Source organism: Lepidochelys kempii, chromosome 24 (genome assembly GCF_965140285.1).
Source record: "Lepidochelys kempii isolate rLepKem1 chromosome 24, rLepKem1.hap1, whole genome shotgun sequence".
Taxonomy (NCBI): domain Eukaryota; kingdom Metazoa; phylum Chordata; order Testudines; family Cheloniidae; genus Lepidochelys; species Lepidochelys kempii.
The window spans coordinates 5,964,473-5,977,019 of record NC_136403.1 but is presented as its reverse complement, the minus strand read 5'-3'; the positions used below and the strand labels follow the sequence as shown (position 1 = coordinate 5,977,019).

Below are 12,547 nucleotides of genomic sequence, written 5' to 3'. Positions count from 1 at the left end.
AACTACACTGCTCTAAGGCCCCATCTTACTCTAGAAAGGCTGGCACACCGGGGGTTATATCGATTTAACTAGCCTGGGAGAGCCGCAGGGGTACAGCAAGGCCTGAGAGAGAGAGAGAGCGCGCGCGCCAAACCAGGGAAGCAAAAGACATTAAGGTAGAGAAAAAGGAAGAGAGAAAACGAAAGAGGAGAGAGGATGAAACGGGTAAAATTCCCAGCTGGTAAATGGGCCCAGATCCTGTGCTGATGTAGATCAGTGACTGGTGCTAACCCCAGCTGAGGTTCTGGGGCAAAGGCAGGGAACCCTGCAATCTTTCTGTGCCCCATGGAAATCTCGCCTCATCCTATTTGCGTCCACACCCGTCCCAGCAGGTTTTCCTCTGCGGAATAAGTCCCGGAAAATGGGCTGGTCCCCTCTTCTTCTTGGAAGTGGCTAAATATAGAAGTTCTTGGAGAGCAGCTGGAAAACAGGGCTGTGAGGACATTCCAGCGGGCGCTGCAGGAGAAAGGCATTCGCAGCTCTGTACAGTAAACAGCTCCCGTTTCCCACCCACCTGCCACCTCTGGCCAGAGCCGGTTCCTGGCTTGCCAGAGCCCGCACACACACGACAGCTACAGCCAGACAATCCAGCCGTTGGCAGTCCATCAAGCGCAGGCCTGGCTGCAGGGACTTGTTCTCAGAGAGGGAGACAAACAACCTGGGATGAATTTCACACACATGCTTGGTCCCACCGCCGAGCCTTGGGGCTAGGAACCAGACACAGGAAGGCCGGGGTGGACGTCAATCGCCCCGCACTTCGCAGTCTTTCCAGCTCGAGCAGACGTAGCCGCACGGAGCTGGAATCCAGCTAGCACGGTAACCACAGCAGTGTAGCCGCCGTGAGCCCCTCGGTATGTAGTCAGGCTGCCGCGGCCACGCTCAGCTAGCGCTGGAAATTACATCCCCCCTCTGAACGCAGACATCCCCTAGCGACAAAGATGCGCTCTCAACGCCAGTTACAGCCCGAGGGAAGACAAGGCAGTTTGGAGCTGTCCCACCAGTTAGCAGGTCGAGTTAAAGACTACACGGGAACGTAGGTTTTCCCTCGTCCCGCCAACCACGTGACAACAGCAAACTGCCTCGTCTTCCCGAGCATTCTACCACAAGTTAGGAACACACAGTTATTCCTAAACCCGGTCTACACTTACAAGTTTTGCCTGCATAGATCGGCTGGTTAGTGTGAAAAATATACACACACACACACACACACACACACACCCCAGACCAAAGTAGGTGTGCTGGGCAAAGCCCCAGTGTAAACACAGCTGCTTTCGATCCAGGAGTTGGTACGAGCAATACCTGCAAGAGCCGAAGCTGGGTCTCTGCTACCAGGAACGCTCCACTGTCAAACCCTTGCGAATGGGCTTGCGGAAGAAGCAGACGTTGATGGAGACAATCCCCGTCCTGAAGCGCTCACAGTCTAGGGCCTGGACTACACACAAAACTGTCCCACTTTAGCTATCCTGGGATAGTTAAAAGGGGCACAACCACCCGTGGTGCCTTACGCCACTATAGCTTCTCCCCTTTTCGGGATGGTGTGAGCACCTTTATCCTGGTGTAATTACACCCACACTGAGGGGGACTGGGCTGCTTTCACTACCCCGTTAAACTAGACTCGTTAAAGCAGCACACCTTGTGTGTGGAGACACGCCCATAAAGACAGACAGACTGAAGGTGCAAGGGGAAACCGAGGCACAGAGCGAGAACAGTTGCCCAAGGTCCGCAGCACGAGCCAGGAATAGGATTAGGCATCATTCAAATCCCACTCAGTAGAGGTTGGGGGAAGATCCCACCAACAGACAAATCCTTTTATTCCAACAGACATGTTTAAAAAGAGAATGTTAAAAAGCTGCAACAAGTCAACCAAACTGATGCCACCTACTGGCCAAGTACAGACAACACAGGCTGCTTCTTTACAAACACCTGGCAGAGCCTGTACCATAAAAGCTTTTTTCCAACTGGTGCGTTTCGTTTTGTTGTGGACGTAGGTGGGTTTTGCTTTTGCAACTATCGACACCTAACAGTCTCTCTCTCTCTCACACACACACACACACACACAGAGTCTCTGACACAGACAGCTCTGCTCAGAACACAAAGGAGCAGCCCTGCTTTCAAATTTCTCAATGACAGATTCATAGAGAGGAATCCAAATGATTTCCTCCGACCTCTAGCTGCTCTGCTGTTCCGGGGCCCGATCTGAAGCCCAGTGGAATCAGTAGTAACCTTTCAATTGACTTCAAAGGGCTTCAGATCAGACTTGGCAAGAGTTTAGTCTCTTGGGGGACTCTGTTTTCTTCAAGATTTAGATTGTGATTTCACACTGGACTGACACCTGATCTCACACCAGACTGACACCTACATGACTTTTCACTGACTCCTGATTTACACCGGAATAAGTAAGCTCAGAATCAGGCCCTGTTATTTCTACTATCTGTAATGCACAGTGCCTACGAGCCCTGGAGTCATGGACCAGGACCCCATGGCGCCAGGTGCTGGACAAACACAGAACAAAGAGATAGGCCCTGCCCCAAAGAGCTTCCAATCTAGGTACATTCATTTTATGTCATTTCCATTCCAAACCCATCCCTTTCCCTCAAATTAACCCTGCGGTTCAAATTCTGTTCACTTCAACTCAATGGACTTGCATTGATGGCTCCGAAAGGAGAATCTGGATCTCAGGGCTCTGGAAATAATAAAACATAAAGCGCCTCCCGCTGCCTGATCCTAGCTCCCAAGCTCCCAGTAAAACCAGTTTCTCTGGCCCAGTTGCAGGAGTACTGCAGGTGAGGTGGGGAGCAGCTCATATGCCCCCTGGTGAGGGCTTCAGTGTTGGAGGCATTGACCGTATGCTGCAGGCTCCTTCAGGAATGACCAGCCTAAAGCCACTGGCCCACCCTGTGGAATCAGATGCACAGGGAGTGTCATCTGTGAGGGCACTGAAGGGAACGAGGGTGAACAATGGCTGGCCTGCGGAGATTCGGTCTAAACCTGGAATGGCCGCGCACCATACACATCCCTGCACATCGCCCATGCAGACACGCACGTCCCCTGTGCCACACCCACACCAGACACACGCACACACCATACACACCTGCGCACATCCCCCATGCCACACCCACACCAGACACACACACCATACACACATCCCCCATGCACACCCACACCAGAGACACACACACACCATACACACGTCCCCCATGCACACCCACACCAGAGACACACACACCATACACACATCCCCCATGCACACCCACACCAGAGACACACACACCATACACACCCGCGCACATCCCCCGTGCCACACCCACACCAGAGACACACACACCATACACACATCCCCCGTGCCACACCCACACCAGAGACACACACATCCCCCATGCACACCCACACCAGAGACACACACACCATACACACCCGCACACATCCCCCATGCACACACACACCAGAGACACGCACACACCACACACACCAACACACATCCCCCATGCACACACACACCATACACACACCCGTGCCATATACGCACCAGACACGCTCACCCCATACACACCCTATACACATCCACACACACCCAATACACATCCCCGTGCGCGCACACACACACCAGAGACATGCACAGCACAACACAACATGCAGAAATGCAAAAACATACACCATGTACAAACCCATACAAGCACATACAACAAGTACACACAGCATACACCAACACAACAAAGAAACACCCACAGGCAAACCCATGGAGCACACCCTACGCAGACACACACAACACAGCTTCTGCCCCCAACAAACACCCACCCTTACAAACAGGCAAAAGCACCACATGCAGAAACGCACTTGCAGCACACAACCAATACCTGCATACACAACAAAACACAACACACGTGTAAACACCCCGGGATACACACACACTTCTGCGTGCAGAATCTTTCTTTAAAACTCATCCAAATACATTTTGGGGGCACTCACCAGTTTCTTTCAATAGGGGGTCAAATCAGGGAGTCACCCCTCCCCCAGACACCCAGCCCCTGCAGCCTGGCTCAGTTCCGGAAAGGGGGGGCTGCAGGGCATGGGGGTTATAAGCTAGGCAGGATGTGGCAGGGGAGAGTACATTACAACCATCAACCACTGAGCAGCATAAAATCATTGTGGGGGAGGGAGACACTCCCTCATTTATTAACCCACCCGCCCTAAAATATTTTAAAGTTACAGTAAAAACACCCTCATTTATTAAAACTTTGCAGACTGGTGAGATCCGAGTCACTGCCAGGCTGATGTGAAACAGGATGGATCCCATTCCGAGACAAGCCTCAGGAGCATGTCAGGGCACCAGCCACACGGGAAACCTGCATAGGGCACCTCCAAGATTGGGGGGATCCCTCAAAGTCAGCTGGTGACTCCTTGGGGCAAGAGGAGGCAGGGAAGCGGGTGGCTGCCTGGGGTCTGAAATGGGATTAAAATCCTCTGTGACCCCCGCCCCCCCCAGGACATGATTCTTCGTGGCCCTACATCTGGTGCAGTTGTTTTCCCCCGTGCAACCTCCTGCTTCGCTCCCCACCAGGCCGTTCACATTGGTGCAAAGCGGCTGGCTGCACGAGGGGTCAGGCCCTGGAGAATCAGGCCCAGGACCGGGAAGGGGCATGGGACTGGAGAACAGCTCCATTCATGTTCCCCCTTGTAGCTCTAAGAGCCTGCTGGTGCAATGGGGTTTCCCATTAAAACCGTTGACTAACCCGGAAATTGACACCCCCCCCTACTCTGTGTTCCCAGATCGAACAGCTGGACCAGAGTTCAGCTCCAGATCGCAGGGGGAGGCAGGTGGGAGCGAAGCGGACCAGATGCTGGGGGCGGGAGGGAGCCGCTCACCGCTCACTGCTGTGTTTCAATGCTGGTTTCACCTCCTCCTTTGGGGCAGATCCCAGGAGGGTGTGTTCTGGTCAGTTTCTCCCACAGCTGAGCTAGGCAGGACTGCCTGGGGGAGGTGGGGGATGGGTGTCCGAAGGCAGAGGATGTCTGTCACTCGGACAGGCTGGTTATGTCAGCTTTAGTTCAGTTCTCTCTTCATCCTGGCAGAATTTTCCATCCGCCTCCAAGAAGCAGCTGCTGGGAAAGTGGATCAAGAGCACCACCTAGGGGTGAAGCGAGAGATCTTCCTCTGGAGGGTTCCAAGGTGGGGACCCATCCACGCCCCCAGCTGGCCCACTCGGAGAGGGGTGGCAGCCAGGCAGGAAGCAAAGGGCCGGGCCTCAGCGGCTGATCTGAATCTAAGCCTCCCACTGTGGTGACAGAAACGGTGGCCGAGCTGGAGGAAGGATGGGGGTGTCCCCAGCGAGCCCAGACACGGCCCCCGCTTCCCTGAGGGATCGGCCGTCACCAACGTGGCACGCCCGTCCCTGCTGCGAGCAGATGGCTGGGATCCGGGGCCCCAGGCGTCCGAGCACCGTCTGCGCCAGTCTGGTATCCGAGCAACCCGGCTTCCCTCAGTATATCGCCTCGTCCATGTTGTCATCACTGTCGGCCCCAAACTCCTCCCCGTTGTCGAAGTAGGACATGATGTAATCCGTCTCCTAGGGAACCAGCCGGGAGAAGGAGGCTAAGTTCTGGGGAGGGCAAAGGTCGACGGCCCCAGCTGATCAACTGCCCTGCCGGGCCCAAGGGCTGACGCACTGGGTCACTGTGCCCAGCATTGCTGCAGTTTGGGACAGGAAGTGGAAGGGATGGGCACGTCCCATGGAAGCCAGAGGGTGGGGAGTCAGGATGGAATTAGCTGGTCTGGCTGAGACGCTGCAGTGCAATGCTCGGGAACAGAACCCAAGACTGGTGCATCCACAGAACAGGCCCTGGCTTCCCCATGCTGCCCCTGTGCCTCACCCTGCCCTGGAGGGACCCACACTAGGGGCCAAGCAGCAGCTCGTTCTGCCGAGACTGGGGCCAACCAGGACGGTGACATTTGCAACATGGACACTCGCCCACTGGGAACTGGGATCAGACGTGCCCAACTCCACCCACCAGCCAGCTGCTTCCCATGGGAATAAAAGGCCCTGATCCTGCAGTGCCTTGCACAGCCAAAGCTCCCACTGAGATCAGCGCGTGCAGGATGGGCGAGAAACAACAGGTCTGCAGAGAGCGCGGCTGGCCGGCCTCTCTGGAGGCACCTTACCTCTTCATGTTCCTCCTCGTCATACTCCTCTTCCTCCTCCTCCTTGCCCTCTTCCTCCTCCTCTTTCTCCCCTTCTTCCTCCGACGTCACTTCCTCCTCCTTCTTCTCAAGGGTCTGGGGTTTAATAAGAAAGAAAAGCCCAGAGGACAATCAAGCAGCGGCGATGCTCCTGTGCAGTTCCCTGCGTCAAGCCAGGCTGTTGGAGAGAAACACCACCCCGGCATCCCACTGGCTCCATCCCACCCTGCGGAGCCATCAGCGAGAGTCTGACACTTCCCACTTCAACTCCCCGGCAACCCACGCTGTAATGCAGCCACTTCTGGCCAGATACCCACAGCACAGCCAGGCACGCACAGCCACCTGCAAGGTATATCCTGGGGTATCGCATACCCCAGCGAGTAATGGCATGCATGATATCCCCAAAGCAGCACACTTTGCGTAGCTGCCCCACATGGCTACCTGAATGAGTGGGCCACAGAATGGGGGTGGGGAGGCGGACGGGACCAGAGGGGGAGTTCAGCAATCCAAGATAGAAATAATACCCTTTTGACATGCCATGGAGCCGAAGGATTCCCCACCCAGGAAATCAGAGGGAAACCATCGTTACCTCCAGTTTCTTAATAGCTTCCTCCTTGTCCACCGGGAGCCGCTGTTTGTGCTTGGGGATCAGAATGGTGGTTCCTATCCCAGAGGAAAAGAGAAGATCAGAACACAGCCAGAAAATGGGGCATTCCTGGGGGACTCCATGCGATGGGCAGTGGGAGAGCTGGTTTCATTTCCTTCATGCATCACGGTCCAGCTGCAGTTGACTGACATGCTCCAAGCCCTGCCACACGTCATCAGGCCAAGCTCGTGTTGCTGGGATAAGGGCTTGGCCTGATGCTGACACACACACCTCGTTAATTATTGGGCTGCATTTCTGGGTTACATGATAGGTAACCCTGCTGGGTTTTGGCAGGAGGTAGGGCTATTCTGCTGACTCAGGATAGAAACCAGACCAGGTGGGGCTCATTGCCTCCAATCCTGGGTATGAGAGGACCAGAAGGGAGTAGGAGGAAGCCAGATACGAGCTCTTGTGGGAACAGCAAGCACAGGCTAAGGATTATGTTTCTTTTCTTCTGTTAGGAATAAAATGCAGCCCCTATCAAATCTATGTAGCCTAGTAAATAAGGCACTGGCCAGGCACTCAGGAGCTGTGGTTCTAATCCCTGCTCTAATCATTGTTTTCTTTAATACTCACTCTCCTTCCGGACCTTTCGAACTCGGATCTTTAGCTCCCGCGGTAAGCGCCGCCAATCTGCAAAGACAAATAAGGAAATCACCAGACTGAGTCAGACTCCTGGTTCGTCTACTCCAATAGCCCAACTCTGAGAGTGGCCAGAACCAGCTATTTCAGAAGGTGCAATAAACCCTTGAGTGGACAATGACGAACAACAGAAGTTTCTTCCTGACCCCCTACTAGTTAGTGATTGGTTTGTGCCCTGAAGCATGAGGGTTTATAATCTATGTATCTCTGCATCCCCACCTGCACTCATCTATCCATTCCCATATACATTTATCTATCTACCTATCATCATTTGTTCTTATTTATCCATCCATCTAATGTAACTGTGGATGTTCTTATCCACATGTCTAAACTTCTTTTAAATCCTCTATGCTTTTTACTCTGGCAATATCCTGTGGCACAAGAGTTCCATAGACTACGTAAAAAAAATTCTTTCACCACTTCTCTATGTGTTGCCTTTCAGTTTCACCGGATCTCCTGTCCTACCATATTGTTGGGTCTCCAGTATTATTATAAAGGTAATAGCTAGCCGTGTCTTTTGCGATTCTCCACAGCTGTGAATCAGTCTTCCTAGAATAAAACTCTGAAGAGAAAGGTGAGCAAGGGTTAGACTGTAAAATATTCCCATGCATACCTGGGTTCCAATCAATAGCATTATCAATGGGGCCGGACATCTGATATTTATCTGAGTAGCGCTCAACATCTGAAAAGAAACATACAAACAGGGGTCAAAACTGCAGTTTTATAATCAGCATATAAATGGGCTTGAATTCTCAATCAAACTCAGACCTTGTCTACACATTTAACTAGCCCGGTGCAGTAAAGCCATACAACCCCTGTAGTGTGGACGCAGTCATACGGGTATAAAAATGCTTAGACTAGTACAGCTATACCAGAATAAGATAGCCCAGTAGAAGGCACCTTTACATCGATAAAACTGTGTCTGCACTAGGAGTTGAACTGGTATAACGATATTGGTAAATAAATCTCACCACTGACCAACATAATTATACCAATACAATTTTTAAGCACAGACCACGTTAAAGCCCCTTTATACCAGTCTGGCAGTGCAAAGGGGCCTTAAAATGGGTATAACTTATATTTAAGGCTGCTTTATGCTTGCTGACTGGTATAATAATAATAAAAAATCCTCTCTCTTATCATCAGTAAGTCCATTTTACAGATGGGGAAACTGAAGCATGAGGCGGGAAAGTGAGTTGCCCAAGGTAACCCAGCAGGTCAGTGGCAAAGCCAGGAATAGAACTCAGGTCTCATTTGTCCTAGCGATGTGCACCAGCCACTAGGTCCCACTGCCTCATGTGGGAAAGGACTTTAGTAACACCGAGAATTCAGGCCCAGTGTTTTCATTTGCATTAAGTTGTCTAAAGTCCTATTTTTTTTTGGGGGGTGGGAGGGGAAAGGGGTAGGAATACAGTTAAAATGTTGGTCTTAAATCAACTGGAGCAGCCCCCAGTACCTTTCTTGGGGGCGGCCGGCTTGACATAATATGGCAGATTCTTCATGGCTCCCCTCAGCTCTTGCTTTAGTGCCAGCATGTATTCCACCTCCTCACCCGTCTGCAGAGGGACTGGCTTGTACTCCATGGGCTACAGAGACAGGATGGGAGAAAAGCAAGTATCAACTTCAAACCTGGGGCTGCCAAGCTGATGATATGTATGCAGGGGTACAGCATCATGAGAGAGAAGGGGGCTCAGCTGTGAAATCGACCTGGATTTCAAACCCCCTAAAGTTAGGGAAGGGAATTAGGATCCGGGGCTTTGGTTTGAGCCCAGCTCTGCCGTATAAACACACTGGTGTGTATGTACCTTTGTGTGTGCGTATGTACATATGTACAAGTGTACATATGTGTATAGAGATGTATGCATGGGTGTGTTTATGAACATACATATGCATGGGTAACTATATACGTACACATGTGTGTACACACAAGCATGGGTGTGAATATGTACATACATATGAATGGGTGTGTACATGCACATGCATTGGTGTGTGTGTGTTTGTATGTGAGTGTAGGCACAGATGCGTGTGTGTTTGTGTACATAGATGTGAGGGGGATGGGGCTATGGAGACTTTATAAAGTGCATTATGGAGTCCTCTACAGCAGTGGTTCTCAGCCAGGAGTCTGGGGAGCCGCAAGCAGGTTTCAGGGGCCCAGCCAAGCATGGCTGGCATTAGACTGGTTGGGGCCAAAGGCAGAAAGCCAAAGCCCCACCGCATGGGGCTGAAGCCCGGTGACCCAAGGCCCGCCATCTGAAGCCTGAGCAACTTAGCTTCGCAGGGCCCCCTGTGGTGTGGGGCCCTGGACAACTGCCCTGCTTGCTACCCCCAAACGCTGGCCCTGGCTCTTATATGCAGAGAAACAGTAGTTGTGAGCCGTGCAGTTTGTATAGCATGTTGTGGAGGGTGGGGGGAGGGAGGAGACGACACACACACACACAACTCAGAAGGAAAAAAAGATTGAGAACCCCTGATCTACAGTCTGGATTCACTTAAATTCCAGGCTGGCAGCACCCAGAAGCTGCTCCCTCCTGATGGCTTGGAAAGAGCCATGAGTTTGTGGGTCTTGGCTCTCAGAGGACACACTTCCACATCCCCCTTTGACACCAGTCGGCCACCTTGCTGGTGGGGCGCCGAAAGGCCACGTAGACTCCCCCCAGGTCAAGGGAGGGGCACTGGCAGGGCAGCGGGCAGGGGATGTTTGCCCCGCTGCTCTCCCTGCTCTGTGCACAGGGGCCTTCCCGCCCCAGTGCGGCCAATCCAGCACCTTTCACCCACGCCATAGTGACTGTGTGTTTAGTTTAAGAAGGGGACCCCGACGTGACGGACTCACAGGGAAGAGCGGCGAGGGCTGGAGGGTAGACGGGGGCAGCGAGTCGCCTTTCCCAATGCCCACAGCTTCCACGTTGAAGGTCATCTGGCTCCGACCCCTCCCTCTGCCTCCTCTTCCAGCCATGGCTTGCTCTGCGAGGAGAGGCGGACATAGAGCCGGGATCCAACGCCGCCAAGGCCTGCACAGGGGAGGAGAGAGCCTTTTATGATCCTCAGGAATCTAGAGAATGGCATCTTCCCAAAGCCACGGCCCCGCAAAGCCGTGGGACAGATCTCCATGATAGGAACCCCGTGCACTTAATAACATGAGAGCCACCTCGCTCAGAGAAAGATACTGTTTCATCTCAGCACCTCAAAAATCTTCAACTGATTTATTCTCTGCACCCCTAGAACAGTGCTTGACCCTAGTTTGGGGACTAACAGATGGAGACACAGACAGCCGCTGTGGAATAAAGCCTTAAACCCAGATCTCCAGCAGCCTTGGTTAGTAAGCTAGCCACTGCACTGTGCTCCTTCCAACACTAACATGGAAACACAACTTCCATTTTGTCCAGTGTACTCACCCTTTTGCAGGTAGGCCTACAACCCACTGCCGCCGTCCTCTTAATATCTCGCAGCACGTTAAGGGGGGTTAAACAGCGTCCAACCTGTGCATTAGCCAACCACGCAAGTTGCCCTGATGTGATAAGCCAAACATGTAAGAGGACAAGGGTGCGCAATGCAGGACCGAGGGCGCACGGCTCAGAGCTGAGGGTGGATGGGGCACGAACCAGAGTAGGTGGAGCTGGATTTATAAATCAGCACGTATGGTATACAGGGCATGGCTCAGAGCTGAGGGTGTTGGACCCACAGTGCACGGCTCAGAGCTGAGGGTGCAAGCCCCAGAGTGCACGACGCACGGTGAATGGCTTAGAGCGGACAGTGCAAGCCCAGTGCTCCTGCGGCTCAGTAAATAACAGAGCGCCCAGAGAGTGTGATACCCGGCTGAGAAGTGAGGGTGTGTGGTGCAGGGTCGGGGTCCCATGGTGCACCGTACCAGGCCCCAGGCTGCACAGTGCAGGACCCCATGCGCAGCATCCAGAGCAGGACAGAGGGTGCAGTGCCAGGCCCCAGGCTGCACGGTGCAGGATCTGCAGTGCAGGCCCCAATGCCCAGCAGGCCCCAGGGCGCAGGACCCAGCTGCCAGCCGCTCCCCGCCTCCCATTGGGCCGCCGCGGACCGGACCAGACCAAACCGAACCGAACCGGCGCTTTACCCGGGTCGCGCAACTGAGTCGGTCTCGCACCGCCCGCTCCCGCCGACTCCACGTGGGTTCCGCCCGGAAGCGAATCGGATACACAACGTTCCGAAGGGGCGGGGCCCAAAGGCGGCCGCTCGTTGGTGCGCGCCGCGGCCAATCAAAGGAGGAGGCGGGCGTAAGGGGAGAGACTTTTGCTGGAGGCGAGAGAAAGCGACAAAGATGGATAAGGAAGAAAGAAGGATGGATGGATGGAGAAAGAAAGAGATAAAGAAAGATGGATAGATGGAGTAAAGAAAGAAAGAAAGAAAGAAAGAAAAAGGGATGGGAAAGAAAAAGATGGATGGATGAAGGAGAAAGAGAGAGAAGTGTAGGGAGTGTGTGGAAGGGGCAGAGGAAGGTGGAGCCCTGCCCAGGAGGGTCTTCAAGCCCCCCAGCACTCTTTCTGCCCTGCCTTCTTCCCCCACACTGCTCTGCCCTGCCACCCAGGGGCACAGTAATCCCCTGGGGAGAGGGGGGAGCATAGGGTTACACGTGCATGGGGAGAGGGTTAGGGTGGATGGAGGGACCTGCCATGTGCTGGGCTGGGACTAGGGTGACCAGACAGCAAGTGTGAAAAATCGGGACAGGGGGTGGGGGGTAATAGGAGCCTATATAAGAAAAAGACGCAAAAATTGGGACTGTCCCCATAAAATCGGGACATCTGGTCACCCTCGCTGGGACTGTCACAAGTGGGGAACCCCCCTGATTCCCTATTGGCAGGGGAGTTACGTTACTACTGTCCTTGTTAAACCTGCCCCCGGAGGTTGGGCCTCTAGAACTGGGGTTCCCTGTGGTGGCAGGTTTGACAGCATGGTCTGACCTGGAGCCATCGCTCTAGGCATTTCTATCCTGCTCGTCACCCTTAACAGCTGAGCTTCATGCAAAGCTCCCTGTGTAGCCTAGATCCTCAACTCTGCCTCACGGCTACTGCCCAGCC

The 12,547-nt window shown here is 53.4% G+C and overlaps 1 protein-coding gene across 2 annotated transcripts; it reads right to left on the bottom strand.

Annotated features, from left to right (window-relative positions):
- Positions 1 to 1,805: 1,805 nt before the first annotated feature.
- Positions 1,806 to 11,667, bottom strand: POLR3GL (RNA polymerase III subunit GL). 2 transcript variants are annotated; one of them, XM_073322725.1, is made up of 9 exons: positions 11,587 to 11,662; positions 10,895 to 11,007; positions 10,333 to 10,510; positions 8,959 to 9,088; positions 8,116 to 8,184; positions 7,437 to 7,493; positions 6,804 to 6,877; positions 6,197 to 6,310; positions 1,806 to 5,603 (listed from the first exon to the last, which is right to left on the bottom strand). In XM_073322725.1, the coding sequence occupies exons 3-9, from the start codon at positions 10,453 to 10,455 to the stop codon at positions 5,517 to 5,519; spliced, it is 654 nt and encodes a 217-aa protein (XP_073178826.1). In that variant the 5' UTR covers positions 10,456 to 10,510; positions 10,895 to 11,007; positions 11,587 to 11,662; the 3' UTR covers positions 1,806 to 5,516. The 2 variants fall into 2 exon arrangements, with proteins under 2 accessions (XP_073178826.1, XP_073178827.1); XM_073322726.1 differs by lacking the exon at positions 10,895 to 11,007 and having other exon boundaries at positions 11,587 to 11,667.
- Positions 11,668 to 12,547: the final 880 nt, after the last annotated feature.

Bases quoted from the DNA above. Each gene is read 5' to 3' on its own strand.
- POLR3GL (XM_073322726.1), bottom strand. From the start codon at position 10,455: ATGGCTGGAAGAGGAGGCAGAGGGAGGGGTCGGAGCCAGATGACCTTC. The intron at 7,494-8,115 runs GTATGCATGGGA...TTGTCTTTGCAG, and splicing joins TGCTATTGATTGGAACCCAG to ATTGGCGGCGCTTACCGCGG. The intron at 6,311-6,803 runs GTAACGATGGTT...ATTAAACCCCAG, and splicing joins AAGCTATTAAGAAACTGGAG to ACCCTTGAGAAGAAGGAGGA.